Source organism: Mytilus trossulus, chromosome 10 (assembly GCF_036588685.1).
Source record: "Mytilus trossulus isolate FHL-02 chromosome 10, PNRI_Mtr1.1.1.hap1, whole genome shotgun sequence".
Lineage (NCBI taxonomy): Eukaryota > Metazoa > Mollusca > Bivalvia > Mytilida > Mytilidae > Mytilus > Mytilus trossulus.
Window position 1 is genome coordinate 68394321 of NC_086382.1, and position 20031 is coordinate 68414351.

A 20031-nucleotide genomic window follows, 5' to 3' on the forward strand; every position below is an offset into this window, starting at 1 on the left:
AGATCTCACAAACATGTTTGACCCCGCCACATTTTTGCGCCTGTCCCAAGTCAGGAGCCTCTGGCCTTTGTTAGTCTTGTATTATTTTAATTTTAGTTTCTTGTGTACAATTTGGAAATTAGTATGGCGTTCATTATCACTGAACTAGTATATATTTGTTTAGGGGCCAGCTGAAGGACGCCTCCGGGTGCGGGAATTTCTCGCTACATTGAAGACCTGTAGGTGACCTTCTGCTGTTGTTTTTTTATTTGGTCGGGTTGTTGTCTCTAAGACACATTCCCCATTCCCCATTTCCATTCTCAATTTAATGTGGACCCCACTCCCTTTTTTTGAATGGCTTTCAGTTATTTGGTGAACAGACGGAATTGATTCCCAGTTCGCTTCCAAACTCGTACTGCACTCCATATTCTGTTCCTCTGCGTTTCTATTATTGCATCCACAAGAATTATCTCTGTTTTAACAACACTGTTCTCACGATTGAAACCACCCTGCCTCAAGCTTTCGTCAATCAAATACTCATTTTCAGTTCACTCATTCCATAGTTCCCATAATTCTGCCCACCCCCTTATCAGTCTCACAGTGACTCGCACCCATTAACAACCCAACTTTTGGCGACAAATAATATTATACCAACTTATTGGTTTTCTATATGCTTTTTTTCACACGTCTTGTTTTTAACTCCCATGCATTGTTTTTACCATAAACTATATGGCCTCAACGCATACAATACAAACTATCTTTTCAAAAAACTACATAGCAAAGACATATTTAGGGTTTTTATTAATGTTTGCGAGTCACGGACTAGCAAAATAAATATATAAAAGATATTTAAGATATAGACTATAGTTGATGAGCTACCCATTCGTGTAACAAGATTTATCTCTCCTGCATGGGATTTAAACACATTGAGATTTAAATTGAATTGTCTCCCTATAATAACAGCCAGTACCAAATCACGATTATTTTTTTGGTGATTTTTGTATTGATTAACAATAGTTAGATAAAGAAAAAGGACAATACTTTCAATTTTGAGGTCTCACATAGGCTTTTTCACCAATTATTCTAATTTTTCATTAAAAACCCAAATCAATATAAACCGGCTACTATATCAGCCATTTGGGTTTAAAAAGATCTTCACACATTAAAAATTTTAACAATATTTTAACTTGTACGCAACATTTTTTTTTGTAGTATGATCAGCGCGGCATACAGTACTATTACCTTATGTAAAGTCAATGTTTCTAAATGTGTTTCACTTAGAACATTATATAAATAACACATAGCTGAGAGGATGATAGAGCAGATTGGTACCCCTAGAAAACATTGTCAACCGCGGCGAAGCCAAGGTTGACAATGCCTTTTCGAGGGGTTCCAATCTGCTCTATCACCCTCTCAGCTATGTGTTATTTAATTTATTATACTGAATGTCCTATTATTATTGGCTTTTACAGATTACTTTTATTTTAAAAGTATTTTCTATGACGTCACGTTCATAACAACGTTACGGGCATTAGACAAAAAACAAAAAAAGTCAAGCAAAATGTTTTATTTTATTTATTTTAACAGTCGATAATAAAATCTGAGCCAAAAGTAGAACTTAAGCATTGTATTTAATTCCTTGATGTAAATTCAATTCATTGTTCTTTCAATTATCGATTTCTGATTGGCCTAGACGAGAGGGTAACATTACAAAAAATTGTCACCCGCTCAGCCATGTGATAGAGTAAATTGACAACCTCGTCTTAACCAATCAAAAAATGGCATTTTAACGTGAAGTATAATAAAACTATTTGATCACTTCATATTAACAATTCATATAGTTAATACTAAAATGCCATCTCTAACGTCATGTTTTACCTCTCCTACTTTACCTCAATCAGATAAAGGAGTCATTCGCATTTTGATTACTTTTAAGTCCCTCTATATTTCTATATATTAGTCTAACCCTTCTTGCAATGGTATTTAAACAATACAAAAAGTCTTATGAATAATATGCAAAACAATACCAAATGAAACGCATAATCCCCTCCTTATGTTCAACTTATGGTTGCAGCCTGTTATCTATGTCTTGCATAAAGACACATTTCTCGTGTCACACTGTACAGAATGTGATACGAAAAAGTTAAACAATTATCTGCGTGAATATAATTGGCTTGTCCAGCATAATGTGACAATATATCGACGTTTCCACTGGCTATATATTCCTTTTGGATTTTGATCACTTTCAACTATCGGTTGATAGCAGTTTTGCTTATTTCATTTAAATAGTAAAACTAGGCTCATCGAATACAAGTTTATCGTCATATTACAAATAAATCACTCGGGTTGATATCAAATAAGTATTCTTACTTATTATAAAACCAATAATTGTCATATGAACCAAATTGCATGTATTTAAAACTTCATGAAAAATTGCATCGTTATAAATATTATGAATATCTACTTTATTTATAGGCACTGATATCAGTAATTCTATTGTAATATTCATTGTGTTTGAATATTTTTTAAAAAAATGCATACATTAACAAACTTTTGGAATCCTAGTTTTAGAACTGAAAAATTCTGTCATATGTCATAGTTTGTCTTTAAACATCATTGTCTCGTGATGATTCATGTCTTTGAATTAAAATGTTCAAAAGATCTTCTATTTCATAGTTGCAACATCCTTCTATAATATAAAATATCTCATTTATAACATATACATAATTTATTATTAACGTTTAACATGGTTAAGTAAATTCAACTATCGGACTATGCATTTGTAATGCACTGGTACAAGATGGAATATGATTCTAAGAATATTTGGTTATCACGTTCATCAGGAAACATGTTTTAATTTAAAAACTTATATTTGTTTTCATAGTACAATAATTTCGTATTTAATGTATAATACCGTATAGGATTTGCAAATTGTTGTAAGCCGAACGGTGATATATGCCCATTATATTTCAAGGCTTAAGATAACAAAAAATGCATTCATTTGTAAATATGCAGCACTTTTTTTTTGGTTGTTTCTGTCTTTTAACAGGCTATCGCCTTGTATTATTAATTTCAAGATAGTTAGAAAACTCGCAAAAATTGGTCTAACATAGGATATTTTTTTCCATCATCGCACTGGCATTTAGCACTAGACAAGACTTCAATTTTGGACTGTTATAAATTTTCACATACTTTTCATAAAATATGTTTACCAAATTTTGTACTACAACAGTTAACACACAATTACGCTCCAAATGGTATCGGCTGTGTCCTTTTTTTATAACGTAATATTATAGTTATTGCATATTTGCTGTAACAATTTACTATGTTTAGAGCTTGTAACTTAGTATCCCTCATGTCAGTTCGGGTGTGTTCTAGTATATTGTATATGCCGTTTGCAGAATATTGGTGATGTCTTTCCAGTTGTTTTTATGCTCTAGAACTGTCATACACCTCTTACTTAACTACAATCAAGAAGTGATCTATTTTTTTTGCTGCTCTTGTTTATGATTTTGAATGTAACTAGTTCCAACTGCAAGGATATACATGTATTTAAATTCGGAATTTATAGTACATTTTTTAACATATCTGCACATTATATTGATATAAAAACAAAAATTGAACGAATCGTTCCGCGTTTTCAAAACAACTGCTTGAACCCAGACTAAAATTAGGGATAAACACACAATTATGTTTTAATGTCATTGTTCGCTGTGTATGTTACTTTAAGTATCGTGATAAGAAAATATTTACACGTGATTATATTGTATCTCTTTGCTGTTACAGTGACATTCAATTGTTACTGTGACTAAACCCCTATCATTTTATGAGATATTTACCTGAATTATCTGCAAACGTGCTGATGGCATATTGAATATCATCCACAGAAAATCCCATTTCAGACAGTGTCAGTTTGTTATTGTACTCTAAGGGAGAATAAACCATTGTCACTTTATCAATGTTTATGCAATTGAAATTTATGACTAGGGATAACGTTCAACATTTTTTTTTAAATATATCAAAAGGAAAGGCAACCAATTATATAGGAGCTACATGAAAAGCTTTGATGACGGTTCATTCATTAATGTATGTTGTATTTAAACCTTTTTTTACTGCTGTAGATTGTCTTGTGATTGTCATTAAGATGCTTTCGTTTACATCTGTCTTTCAATTTGTTTTGTCGTCTCATTAACTTCTATCCTTCACTACCTTTATTTAATATCGATTCATAAAGCTATATAAAAAAGAAGATATGGTATGATTGCCAATGAGACAACTACCAACAAAAGACCAAAATGACACAAACTTTAACAACTATAGGTCACCGTACGGTCTTCAACAATGAGCAAAGCCCATACCGTATAGTCAGCTATAAAAGGCCCCGATAAGACAATGTAAAATAATTCAAACGAGACAACTAACGGCCTTATTTTTTAAAAAAAATGAACGAAAAACAAATATGTAACAAATAAACAAACGACAACCACTGAATTACAGGCTCCTGACTTGGGACAGGCACATACATAAATAATGTGGCGGGGTTTAACATGTTAGCGTGGTCCCCCCTTTACCTGAGACAGTGGTAAAACAGGACAACATAAGAACGAACTATAGAAATCAGCTGAATAAGGCTTAACTCATCAGATATACAAAAAATACAAGTGGACGTGGCCGGGTTCTTATACATCCCGACACAAAAAGACACAATGAACAGTTCTGAGAGTACTCGCAGTTATCGGACAGCTAGTTCAAAGCCACAAACAATTAAAAAATGACCTGGTGCAATGCCAAATTACAGATTCGACAGATTGTAGATCCATGAAAATGTATATGTATATAACATACTAGTAATATTTATAGTTGACTTTTAATCTACTGATAAAAAAACGATACAACTATTCTCTTTAACAATTAGACATCAAATTTTTTTCAACAATTTTGCTATAAAGTGCACATGTCATATTTAAGTATTACATTTAAAAAAAAAATTTTAACGATAACAAATATTTTATTCAATCATTTCCTGATATATAAGTACCTACGTAGCCCAGGTTGCATACTAAAGGGGGCCCTTTATTTTAACAGCCTCACTTGACCAGGGAAAATATTAAATGAGTTTATACAATAGTTTTACTTGCATAATTAAATTTTAAAAACCAATACAGTTGATTTTCACACCTGATAATATTACTGTATGCAATCACTATCGTATATCCGGTTCACTGAACAAACATGTGTCGATTTAAACTGGAAATACTTTAAAATTTAATTGCGAAAATAAGTTTAAGTTTGACTTGAAGAATTTTGATGTGATTGAACAGAATTTGAAAGTATTACATTAAATGAACACTGTTTCTATATATATACTATATATAATTGAGTTTATGGAAACTGTTCGATCTTAATGGTAACTTATTAATTCATAATTATATGACCGTACTACAGAAAATGTGTAAACCCTCTTTTATTCCACAATATTTGTCCTGAGACAGTGTCTTCATAAAGAATCTGATAAAAACTAATGTTTCTAATGCTACGAACAACTTGTTGTCACATTGATGCGGCTGTTTGTCTTGGTATTCAGTCTTACCCTTATATGAAAGAAATGGATATGTATTGTAAGTTTAGTTTAATATTCAGTTGCTTAACGATAAACACTGAATATGAGCTACATGATTTCAGCTATTGTTTTCTTAGTTAACGTACCTTGACTGTCCCTGTTTGGTTTTTTATTTTCATTTTTTGTCTAAAATATCCAAACAATACATGAATTTAAAATATATGCATACGTATACAAATTGCGGTTTTCATCAAACGCAATCATAGGTTCGAACGTAGTTTGTAATTTAGACTTGGTGGCCGGGTGTTACCTTTCCACGTCTGTTTTAATCTAGCGTCTTACTACAGTACATGATATATAAGGCATTGAGATGTTATTTTTACAGATCAGCTAAATTATCTATGCAGGCGATTTGGTGTCACGATATCTCAGTTGTACGGGTTCGAATCCCTGTTAGGGAAGAACAAAAACATTGCGAAAGCAAATTTATATATCTAAAATTGTTGAGATTAAAACAGACGTGGAAAGGTAACACCCGGCCACCGAGAGCATAATGTTTATGAAGTCCAGGTGGTCGTGTGGTCTACGGCTACAGTGTAGACGATTTGGTGTCACAATATCTAAGTAGCATGGGTTCGAATCCCGGTGAGGGAAGAACAAAAAATTTGCTAAAGCAAATGTACAGATCTAACATTGTTGGGTTGATATTTAGACGAGTTGTATATATACATAATGTACACAACCATGTATCGCCATCATTGCTAGTGATCCGATGAATAAATCTGTTGTAGAGTTGTCACTGACTCAGACGTACTTATAAATATAATTATTTTCTGTGTCTGTATCTTACATTAATTTGTAGGATCCGTTTCTATAGATAATATATAATAGATAAGTTTTTAATATGATCATAGGTGTATAAATGGAATTTTACAGCGCAATTTCAAAACCAGTCTACAAGTCCGTACACCCCTGCTGATAACACCAAAATAGCTAATGATATTAACGTCTACATTTTTGATAAGTTATGTTTCAAACTATAAAATGCTTTACACGTTTCTGTTTCTGAACTCATTTAAACAAAGCCCGAGTTATAAATGTAAGCGTCAGTTTTTGAAAAATTTCTATTCGTAATCAATCGATCTACATTGGTACTTATTAAACTAATTACATGTTGTATTTACCTTGTAGTTTTCGCAAACATGTTTAATATACAAGTGTCCCCTCATTAGTTCTACGAATTTGCATTCCTTCGATTTAACAATATGTTCTGTCCACGGTTCGTCAGACGGTTCCCAACGTTTAAGGCCTCTGTCACAGTAAAAACATCTAACACAATCAGTATCCCCTCCTTCTTCCCCTATTGAGAAATACATGATCATAATTGTGTTTGTTTTTTGTTTTTTTGTATTTTTGTGTTTTTTGTTTGTTTTGGAGAAGGAGGGGTCTTTTTGGCATTTTTTTACTATGATTAATTAGTTGTGTTGCTTGGTGTAGTTCAAAATAATGTGTTGATGACTGTCAGTTTTTGTTACACCTTATGAAATCATACAGATCTCATTATCGTAAAGTGAAGGTAAAAAATAAAATTGAGAATGGAAATGGGAAATGTGTCAAAAGACAACAACCCGACCAAAGAAAAAAACAACAGTAGAAGGTCACCAACAGGTCTTCAATGTAGCGAGACATTTCCGCATCCGGAGGCGTCCTTCAGCTGGCCCATAAACAAATATAAACTAGTTCAAAGATAATGAACGCCATACTAATTTCTAAATTGTACACAAGAAACTAAAATTAAAATAATACAAGACTAACAAAGGAAAGAGGCTCCTGACTTGGGACAGGCGCATAAATGCGGCGGGTTTAACATGTTAGTGAGATCTCAACCCCCCCTATACATCAACACAATTTAGAAACGCAAATGTTTATATATAAAAAAAAACCATAGCTACGCATGTTAGAAGATAAGTGGTGTATACATGCTCCTTTACATTGCTCTATACGGTTTTATTTTTCTATCTTTAAATGGAATCATTCAATTAAATTGATTCCAATACTATTTAATTTATGCGTGTTGAAAAGACCCTTATACTGAAGTTTTTCTTTTGGAAAGATACTTTTTTATTTGCCTGTCCTTAGATCAGAACAAAGCGAAAGGTTCTGTTTTAATATTTATATCAAGTACTTAATAGTATAGAGATTTGCTAAGAATACCGAAACATTGTAAAAACTATCGATCGCGAGCATAAACTTAGAACGCATATAAGCCAAATTTTATGTTATGGATCTCTTTTTCGCCTTCAACAATATGCAACACTATATCGTATAGAGCTATGAAAAAAACCCACAAGAAATGTATTTTGTTTCTCCTGCAAAATACGAAAACTGCATTCATGATAATGATTTGATAGGCTTTATTATATTCATTCATTTATTCTAGGCTTTGAATAGAGCTTCACATATATTACATAGTTTAAAAGAACGTAAGTCATTTGATAACATCTACAATGTTACATTTACCGTTCTCTTGAATAATTATCCAATATTTTGAGATTCAGAATACAGATACAATAATACATATTAGATGCGTATATACGTTCGTTTTCTAACATCCGCATTGTAACGTCAATCAAAAATTTGTGTCGATGATAAGTCGAATTAAAGCAAGGCAATTACGGTACATATTGAAGTATTGTTAGTGCGGGGAGGCGGTGTACTATTTGCGTTTGAATAAGACGTCTATTATGAAAATGAGATAATATGCAAGTAAAATATATTAAGAAATCTTAATAGACATTTGTGGAAACTCTAGGATTACACTTTAGTCTTAAGATTACAGGTGACAAAAACAAGGGGTCATCTCAAAATACAAAAACAAACCAACAATACATATACAAAATAGCAAATGGTGTCTTCTACGAAAAATAATCATGTGTCCGAGTGCACTTTTCTGAAATTACCATCAGGACCACACAAAGTCGAATACTTGAAGACAAGGATTTTCAGGACCGAATGTGTAGAAAGATGTAGGATATGATCAGCAACATAAATAGACTTTCCCCGCCAAACAGGGTTCTTTTAATGCAATGGTAAGTATACGAAAACCAGCAAAAATATTGTTCAGATGATACTCTACTGCACGATTAAAACTTTGTACCCGCAACTGTTGCGTTGCCGATTTAAATAGATTGTGATTTTTTTTGACAATTTCTTCTCGCCTGCTACTCTTTTGATTTTTGTTATCCCTAACAATCAATTGAACAGAATGATTTGCGTATAAACTTTGTTTTGAAATGAACAACAGCGCAGTGAGAGATCACAGACTGTTCTGGGGGTTGGAACATTCCTTTTCCTGCTGATATATACTTTAGTAAGGGACATTTGGTCACCCCACCCCTTTTTTCTTTGGTTGGAATCCTCTTCAAAAAATGGCTGGATGGACCCCTGCGTCGTCAGTGTACTCTATCTTACAATTCCATGAACATAGTACCAGGCTCGGAACAATGGTTAGATTTCGATAATTTTTCGAGCGGAACAAGGGTTAAATTTAGTTAATTTTTCGAGCATACCAGTTCCACCTATGTTCATGGAAAATATTTATCGACACCGCGAAAAAAAAACTCCATACAAAATGATTCCAGGGATCTTGTTATATTAATTGCATGAAAAAAACACAACTTGGAACTCGTTTGTCATTTTCTGTGTGTTGATAACATAGATAGCAAAGTTTTAACTATTTGAGTACAACTATTGTACATTTCAACTGAGTCTGGCGAACAGTATAAAATATATTTCCGACACAGAAAAATTCGTCGATAAATGTTTTTTTTTTCTTGTTTTTTTTTTTTTCGAATAGTTGTGTTTTTTCTATTAAAACCAAAAACGTAGGCAAAAGTGTTTGTCCTATTCAGTAAAAATAAAATTCAACATTATACCGAATATACATTATATGTCAGTGACATTTAAGATTAAATAGCTCAAAAACACCCGTCCGCTGTATTTCCTCATTCTCTTTAAAACAAAATAAAAGAAAGAAAGTATGTGCCTTAGCATACACATGCTCTATGGTTGATTGTACCTTTCGTAAGCTTACACAAAGTATTTCTGACTTTTTTCAGCAATTGTCCCAATCTATCAACTGCAACGACAATTGCAATAATTTATGTGACTCATGTTAAATTTATTTCTAAAATAATGTTAGTTCATTCTATTATACTTCGTACAATGGCAGCATTTTCAATTTGGATAATTATGCAATTAGTAATGTTAACACATTGCTGGAAACTTCTCTATCGTTACATTGTTTTGGATCGACGATTTATTTTTACACTTTGAGAAAGACCAAGATTTCGCAAATGTCTTATTAAAATAGATGTTTGATCTTAGTTTTACCAACATTCACATGTCGTCTTTTATGGTTAGATAGGCTGACACTTACTAACCAGCATAGTAAAATCCTGCATATGCCAGCATCTCTGGTGTTTGTCTGACTGTTGTTTTCCATCTCGTTTTAAATGTTGCTATACGACTTTCTACGTCTACCATCATTTTGTTGTTTGGCTTGTAGATCTTATAAAAAATGCAAATAATTGTTTTGTCATTTACATGTAACATTCAATTAAAAAAAAACATTAATAAAAATATGATAAATGTAGTAATGCCAATTTTATTTCGATCAACGTGTGATCGTCAGTAAATAAACAGGCCACTTTCGAGTTAGGTCTCTCGCCAGAAAATATCTGTGTCATATCGGTCTCTTGTAGAGAGTTATTGCATTGGCAATCATACAACATCTTCTTTTTTATCTTCTTTTTTTTTTTATATTGGACGTTGTTGGACAAAAGTTTGATTATGGTCAAAAGCTAGTATCTAGAAGGAAATTTTGTTAAAATTAAATTTTTGTCTCCATTTATTAACGTCAAAATGAAGTCCAAATATGTTAGTATACGGAACATTTAAAAAACTATGACTTTACAAAAGAAAATAATCCCTTCTGTTGTGAAACTCAACATTCTGGTAACGTCACCAATACCTATGAAAGACTGCACACTACTGGCAAAGATAACTACCATAACAAACAATATAAAAACCTTTCTCCATTTCTCCTGTGATTTGTTTACAAAATCAACTCCTTTGGTTTCTCGTAAATAAAAGCAATCTGGACTAAACAACACATGCCTCTGCCACATGACATCCTCAGAATCAGAGAAGTACAGCTTGAAGTTACAACAGCAACAAATCAAGGAATCGTCTACGAAATTAAAATGCATTTGTCGACCAGCAACCGATATAACATAATGATATAACATATATTGTATTACAAAGGATAAACAGTAATTAATACAATAGACACTGAGATATGATGCCGAAATTGTGATTTCACCAAGCGAATCGTGTTCAGCTTGGATTTTATGCGAAATATATATTACACCTTTTTAAGTTGCAAAACTTAAAATAGATTAAAAATGGCCAGTACAATAGCATGTTTTACAAAAATTGAGCTCTGATGAAAACATTTTAACAAATGTGTGTATTTTATTTAAAAACAATGTAACGTAGTGCATTTAAGTTATTTTGTTTTTCAATTTCTAGACATTCCCATAAATTATCCTTCGTTATATTAAAAATGAGATTATTATGAGTTTTGTGTACCTGACCTAACCTTTAAATTCATTATCGAATTAACCTCGTGAACATTCTCCTTAAAGGACTTATTGATTGCAGGAGAAAAATATTAAGTTATTGAGTGGGTACGTCGTACATGAACATGTATGTATTACAAGTATTTTTCAATATAATTGTTTCATTGTTTTCTTCGTATGCTTTGATTATTTCACTATCTTTTCATTTAATTTTGCTTATGTGCTAATTTCTGCTCACGAAATTTTCAAGCTACCAATTGAGGAATTTAAAAGTGTCGAAGTCGTGAGTTAACTTAAATTTCAAAGTTCAATTATTTTTATCGGTTATCATGTTTTATCAATTTTAAGTATACCTGCAAAACCATTGTTTATTTTTGTTTATGAAAGGAACTTTACGTTGACGTACATACAGTGTAACACATACATATAACGACAACAAATGTAGTTTACGATAACTTTTTTAATTTGTTATCGCATAATTACTTAATATTGGATGTAAGTTGTCTTCTGATTGGCTTACAGTGTTTTGTCTATCAGCTCATATACAACATTTTGTCATGTGAAGACGTCCTCAACGTTTTTTTCACGATTTAAATGCAAATTTAGAATTAAATTATCAGGAATGCCTGTAACATTTTTTCTGTCTATTAACATAAAAAATGAAATAAAATTGAGAATGGAAAATGGGGAATGTGTCAAAAAGACAACAACCCGACTATGGAAAAGACAACAGCAGAAGGCCACCAACAGGTCTTCAATGTAGCGAGAAATTGCCGCACCAGGAGGCGTCCTTCAGCTGCCCCCTAAACAAATATATACTAGTTCAGTGATAATGAACGCCATACTGACCTCCAAATTTGTACACAAGATACTAAAATTAACAATAATACAAGACTTACAAAGACCAGATGCACCTGACTTTGGACAGGCTCACAAATGCGGCGGGGTCAAACATGTTTATGAGATCTCAACCCTTCCCCTGTACCTCTAGGCAATGTAGAAAAGAAATTGCATACATTACGCACATTAAAATTCAGTTCAAGAGAAATCCGAGTCTAATGTAAGAAGATGTAACCAACATAAAATAAACAAAATTACAATAAAACATAAATAACAACAGACTACTAACAGTTAACTGACATGCCAGCTCAAGACTTCATTAAACTGATTTAAAGATCAGCAACGCAGTTTATTCAATGTGCACCACTTTTTTGTATGTTATTTCTTCATAGACAGAAAAAATATAACAGTCATCCCTGAAATAAATTAGTGTGCCAAGCTATTTATACAATTTTATTTCATATACTTTGAGAATCAGTCTCAATATTGGATAATAAATGACCACATGACAATTTTTATTCTTCAGTAAAAAATCCATTGATCTTGACCTGGAAACCTGTGGTTTTAACATACTTTGACATGGTAATGGCCAGTGTGGCATTGGTTTCTCTGTTAGGAGTGACATTCCTTTAATAAAACGCAAAACAACATATACAATATTTTTGTACATTTGATATTTTATAAATTAAGAAAACTTGGTGTTATTGATTTGTTTTATAATGTTGTGAAAGATATGTATAGTAAAACTTTATTGTCAGTGAAAATTGACCCTAATCATGTAACTGACACTTTTTCGTCTTTTATAGGAGTTAGACAGGGAGATCATTTAAGTCTCATCTTATACAACACTTTTGTTAATGATATTCCAAATATATTTGATGAGGATTGCTTTCCAGTTAAATTAAATAATACAAAACTCAATTGTCTGATGTATGCAGATGATCTAATGTTGCTTTCTGAAACTCCTAGGGGTCTACAGATCTGTTGCAATAATTGGGGACTGGAAGATAATATTACTAAATCCAAAGTCATAATTTTTAGCAATTCTGGTAGACTTCTTTCTACTCAATTTCATTTAAATAATACCCCCCTAACGAACACAAAAAATATACCTACATGGGTGTCATGGAAAGACCTTTTGTTTTTCTTCTGATTATTTTTTTTTCTTCTGCCGCCGGAGATGCTGTTTTGTCTTACAACATATAGAATGGATTTTTCGCCACTGATGTTGTACAGTAATGGGGGTTTCAAAACTCAGCCTGTGTGACCGAACTCTTATTCTTATAGGAGTTATCTCCCCGCGCCCTCCTTTTCTTGTTATCGCTATGTCTCTAAAACCGTAAAAGATTTTAACAAACTGTTTTCACTAAATTGTTCGTCTACTCTTAAGAATGATTTGGTTTACTTTGAATAGAGTGATCGGAAGACATCTTATGGGAGTTATTTCCCTTTGCAATTTAAGATAGACGATATTTTGGATAAATTCATACGTTATAAGTCGTAGAGGCCTACAGTCTTTTGATATGAAGTCCTTGGTCCATTTGAAGAAAATTGAGGTCGAGGTTAAAGGTCAAGATCATGCTATAAATTTTGAATTTTGTTTGTTATCGATTTTCAAAAGAAACTGTTACAGTTAATGATATGATATGTTTGCCAAATTACTGTTTACAATAAGACGCAACTTCAACCTTTTCAAGTCGAAGAGGTTTGATTAACCCATGATCTCCCCTCATGCATTTAAAATCATGATATTTCTCCACAACCATACGTCAAGTGATTGACCTGGGGTCTTTTCACTTGAGATCACTGACCCATGACCTCAAAATAGAGGTCAAGATCAAAGGTCAACTTGAAGTTCTAGATTTTGACCGTTGCTAAAAGTTCTTTCTGGTTCATTATAAAACAATTAAGTCTTCTGCATAAATCTATTAATTTTATTTTTTTCTATATCAGTTTGATTTACCACATTACATCAACACATAGTAACAATTTCTTACTTTTCTATTTCATTCTTATTATCAAGGTGGAAAGACCTTCAATTGTTCTCTGAAGTATTGGTATTTATTAGTAATTGTACTATAATTACTTACCAGAATAAAATAGTCCAGTTCTTGCAGCATGTTTATACTGTTTAAGCATTTCCTTGTAGAAACAATTTTTAAAAGAATCCATTCTCTTATTCAGTTCAGCATACTCTTTATGAACATAGAGCTGTGTAAGTGTTGAACATATTGAGATATTGGTAGAATATGAAAAGTCATATCTGGAATCATTACACCAGTTAGTTATAAAGCTGCAACATTTTGATAGCCGTTTATGAGCCTCAACGGGTGTTTCATTAGTCTTCCATGTAGTGGGTATTGTAAAAATTCCACACACAAAGCATCGTATAACATATATACCAGTCTTTCCATCACAAAAATAAAATCCTGCTTCTGATAAATAAGTTCTTGGATATTGACTTTCCAGAGGCCAATTTCGAAACGTATTCTGTCGATAAAAAGGACAAGAAAAGGGCAATCCGTCCGTATAATGATATATTTTAATCGAAGTTACAAAGGAATGTATTTTCATATTTGATCGGTAAAACTTTTCATAACTTTAATCATTGAAAAATATATATTTTAAAGATCATTTATCAATTATAGGAAATTCAATTATTTGTTTGTATTTAAATGTTGCAATTAATTATTGTTATTACATGCAACAGATTTATGATTCGAAATTGATAAAAACTTTAGTTATTATTATATGTTTTAACATTTTGATATTTTGCACAGTATACGAATGCATTTTCGCTATATAATAATAAACAATTGATGATAACAGCTAGGCTACGACCAAGAGATATAAAAAAAGGTCTTACGTTAGAAAAGGACGTATGACTTTATAAATTTCAGGATATATGTAATATTTAAATTCGATTTCTAAACCTAAAGTGGTCTGATAATTGTACAAAAAAAAATGCCGATCTTGTCTTTTCCTCAACGAAAATCTGCAACCACAAACACTTCCTCAAAGTCTGCAAAAAAAAAAGAGAACACAATTGTATGATTTTATTCACAATAGTATATGTGCCCTACGATGAGAGGTTTTAAAGACTTGAACTTGTCAATATGAAAATCAGGCAACATGTGATTTGTAGTTAAATATTTAAGTTGCAATTGGTTTGGTATAGGTATAAAAAAAAAAGATAGGTACAGACTGAAATGGAGAGGTATTTTCAAGTAAAATAATTTATGTTTATATTTTAAAAGGCTACTGGCATCGATACTTTGGCTGGCAAAGATTATAGAAAGGTTGTACATGGATTTATGAGTTTTGAACAGTTGTATACTACTGTTGCCTTTATTTATAGAAAGGACCTTTTGTTCTTTTTTTCCCAATGCGAACTGGTATGATAAGTTTGTGACTGACAGTATCGGATATAATATCTGCAAGTTTGTATTGGTTAAGTGGAGTTTTATATCTTTAGTTTCCAACATGAGTTGTGCAGAGAAAAAAGTTTTAAAAGGGGTAAAAAATACAGCTTCGTCTGACTGAGATAAAAACCTATAATTTCTATTTTTTCATAATAAACTCATCATAGATACCAGGACTAAATTTAGTATATACGCCAGACGCGCGTTTCGTCTTCAAAAGCTATGAATGGGAGCAAGTCATGATAACTGGAGAAATATTGCATAGAAGGCGATATATAGTAGCGATGGCTATGGCCGTCTCTGTGGGTTTCAAATGTTACTTAGCATGTGTGAACAAAATCCGTAGACATATAATACGTACAAATATCAAAAATAGGAGTACAGCAGTCAACATTGTGGTATTTTTTTTTTAAACACTAAGATACAAACAAGGGTGTAACAAATAAGACAAGAATACACAAAAGTATCATAGCACACCAACATAATGACGGGATGTATAAATACAGAGCAACCCCAAGTAACAAAAACACTAAGCCGTATGTATATAAACTAAGCACATAAAAAAAGATAAAACAAAAGACAGCAATACACATTTTGTACTATAGAACAATAACACAATGACGGGATATATAAGTACCGAGCCACGTCAAATGAATATCACCAATAACAGACTAACTGAAATAATCATGTCCATCAAGAAAAATTAAAGAATACTATAACACGTTATTAATACGATAAACAACGTCAGTACTAAGAATGTATAATTCGAGATACTAGTAATCGTTTATTTAGTGTGCAGTTGATACTGAATAATTATTAACAAAGTCTTGGTACCTCCCGATGAAATTTTACCGAAAAGGGACGCGACTTTATTTACATTTCCCTGGTTCGTCGACTTTCTGATCAGGCCACATTAATGATATCCACGTCAACACCGAAGTAATTCCTACTGAGCCGGTGATATCCTAAGGGACGAAACGTTCACCAGCAGTGGCATCGACCCAGTGGTGTAAATTGTTATACAAAGATTAACTTTTCGGTTCCCCTTTGCGTAACTTGTGTAATGTTTGAAAATGCAAAACTTTCTTACATATGAAGTATATCTAGATATAATTATATTAAATGCATTTTGATTCCGAAATTATAAACACTCCAAATTCTAAGAGTGTGTTTTTTTTTCTCTTCACATGTCACAGTAGATTAGGTAATCGTGGAAATAAACAAAAAACATTATCTTAATTGATGAATGTCTTTGACATGTCCCCCTTTTGAAAGATACAGGGTTATAAATCGGTACCCTATCTTGCATTAATTCTTTAATGATTAATATAATTGTAATATATTGTATGGAATGGACGGTAGACATATCTACATCAAAATAACAATGATTTTCAAAATAACGTGTAGTGGTTGTTAAACTTTGTATGTTCGCCTTTTTTTATTTCAACTTTACATTACACATGTTATAAAAGTACTCGTTGTTGCGTAATGTTGGATAAAAACAATATTTGTAGTATGATTATATTATTCTTCTTCTATTTAATATATTTTTCAAAAATGCACATAAAACATCCAAACAAGAATACAAATTGTTTTCCTGATGAAAAGAGTGTTGCGCAATAATCAATGATAATGTGTAATATCAAATATTGCAAACATGTTATTTTTAAATATCTATTTATACGTCATCCTTTATCGTAAACAATACTTATAGCAAACTAACAAACATATATTAAATAACTTACGTTATATTGTTCTACATAACATTGAACATCATCTCCATGAAATTATCACCAATGCGTTTGTCATTTATAAATAAAACAAATACGTATACATGTATAATTGTTAGTGTACATGACGTACATGTGATGATGTCTCATACAGAAGATCTTACCTGAAAAACGAGGAAGTTAATAGCTGAGATAATAATTGGTGTGTTATATTCGTTTTAAGATGTAAAATAATTTAAATGAGAAAACCATAGGTCTGATGTTAGTACAAAACCAAAAATAACTAGTATCTCAATTGTTTGTAAAACAATTGAAAGGTCTTTCCTGTAAAAGTGATGTTTTCGTAATGTTCTTTGTACGACCTTTCGTTCGATATACGACAAGCATACCTTCTGTAACTTTTCGCGTTTTACACTTAATGACCTCATCCGCCTACATTTTTTAGATCGGAAGTATGATATATGTAACACAGGGTAGATGAGCTTTCATTTGATATGCGACAACGCCATGTTTTAAAAAGTTTGATTGTTGCACTTAATAACCTCATCCAACCAATTTTTGGAGGTTGGGAATTTGATATTTCAAATGTATACATCATGACCTTTCATTTGATATACAACAACCCTATCGTAAAAGAAAATTTATTTTTTGCACTCAATGACCCCATCCAACCAATTTTTGGGGGACGTCAATTTGAAATTTGAAATGTACGCTTTATGTTCTTTCATTTGATATGCGACAACCTTACCATTTGAGAAATTTGAATGTTTGCACTAAATGACCCCACCCTTCCCCCTGGGATGAAAAGGGGGGTTAAAATTTTCATTTTTTAAGTAGAGTTTATTAAGACCTTCAATTTGATATATCAGATGACCCCATTTGACAAAGTGCAAATAATGATGCAATATCAACTATATAAATAGAAGTTATGAAACTTACAAAGTCAATGCAAAACATGAAAATTTCAAATTGATTTTTTGGTGTTTTTTTCCATGGAATGTTTTTGGTATTTGGTCAAACACATAACTATGTCCACCTCTTCAATTTCTAAAACATTTTTCGTGGTAAGCTCTTGATGATTCAGAAATACATGCCTCCGCTCGCAAAACTTCAAACTGCATTATCTCTAAAACGACAATAGATATCTCAAATCTGTTAAATGATAAATGATCTACAGTTGAAGGACAACATTATAGAAAAAGAATGTGGACAATTTCAAAGTTCACCAAGGTCACAATTAATCATCAAATATATGATGCAATACAAAACTTGAGAACCGGAAGTCGTAGAGACATGGGACTATCACCATTCAACTCAGGACCACTTGACCTTTCAAATATCACAAGGTCAAGGTCATAGTATAATGTGAAGGTCAAGGTGAAATTTCATCATGACCTGACATTGACCTCAAATTGAAGGTCTTGAACTACTGATCATCTTTGCAGTTTATAGTAGGTTGATATATGTTACCTTTAAAAAGATATACACACAATACTATACTTTTAAGAATCATCCCGTCGTAACTTTTGAACAGACAGTCGGAATCTTTTGAGCTCAGTGTATAAAATGTAGAGCTCGTCGAGAGGAACATTTTATACACTGTAAGTATGCAGCAAACTCTTATCGTTTTCTTAATATGCAAGCTTGAAATTGCAGCGTAATTTTTTTTTGCACTTGGTGACCTTTGACCTTGGGTGCAAATTAAAGGTCACATGAACTTAAGATTATTGGTGTAGGTCCCAAGTCTTTACGACTTCCGGTTCTCGAGATACAATTTTTCAAAAATTGTGTATATTTTTTCAAGGGAAATAACTCCTTATAAGGGTTAACAACAAAATGATTGTATATGTTTATTATCATTGCCATTTGGTCTTGTACATGTTGCCGTAATCAAATCGATTCTATCTTGAATACTTTTTGAGAAAAATGTAAAAGAAAGAAATTGCTTCAAGGGGACGTAACTCTCATAGGGAATGATGAAATCCTTAGCAGCCTCATATGGTAACACATCATGATGAGATCTAACTTTTGTCCAAATAAGGTCATGATATCTTTTAAAACATTTAAGGGGGGCCATGTTGAAAAAAATCAATAAAAGGGAGATAACTTCTAAAGGGGATGATGAAATCCTACAAAAGTTCATCTGGTAAAAGTTCATGATGAGGTCTACCGATGGTCCATATTTGGTCTTGATAACTTCAACAGAAAGGGGAGGAGGCCATGTCAAACAAATGCTGGATGAAAAAAAAGAAAAAAAAACATTAGAAAAACAATAAGGTCTTTCCTCGCGGAGAGGAAAGACCTTAATTACAAGCAGTATTAGCAACAACCATTGACAAATTCTGGATTTTATGCTTTTGATTTTGGACAGGCTTATACAGAAAGTCGCGGGATAAAATTATCTTCATTTTTACTCTAACTAAAACATTGAATTTGGGAATATTTTATAATAATTAATTAATAATAATAATAATGATAATAAATAATAATAATTATAAAATAATAATGAATAATGAATAAGCAAGGTATATAAACATAAGCTCTAATGAGCTTTTAACCGACATTTTATAATGAATACCAATTGAAATTCAATTCAAATCTGTATTACTATGGATAAAACCTTACATTTGTAGCATATGACAAAACGTAACAAAATATCAACAAATAATATCAACAAAATCATTCATATAAAAAGTGAAAGTAAATATTTTGATAGTCCTCTTACCTCAATTCTAAAGACTGTTTGAAAAAGAATCCAAGCTTTTCTACATAAAAGTATGATCTTTTGTTAAGGAAATATGTAAATTTGTCATTATTAATTGAATCTATAATTAACTTTGATAAATTACTTCCTTGTC

At 32.0% G+C, this 20031-nt stretch overlaps 1 protein-coding gene across 1 annotated transcript; it reads right to left on the reverse strand.

Moving 5' to 3' along the window:
* Positions 1-1362: 1362 nt before the first annotated feature.
* On the reverse strand, positions 1363-17324 carry LOC134686540 (baculoviral IAP repeat-containing protein 2-like). Its single transcript, XM_063546206.1, has 8 exons — positions 17189-17324; positions 14112-15043; positions 10630-10790; positions 9982-10108; positions 6724-6899; positions 5686-5725; positions 3819-3905; positions 1363-2668 (listed from the first exon to the last, which is right to left on the reverse strand). The coding sequence occupies exons 2-8, from the start codon at positions 14593-14595 to the stop codon at positions 2586-2588; spliced, it is 1158 nt and encodes a 385-aa protein (XP_063402276.1). The 5' UTR covers positions 14596-15043; positions 17189-17324; the 3' UTR covers positions 1363-2585.
* Positions 17325-20031: the final 2707 nt, after the last annotated feature.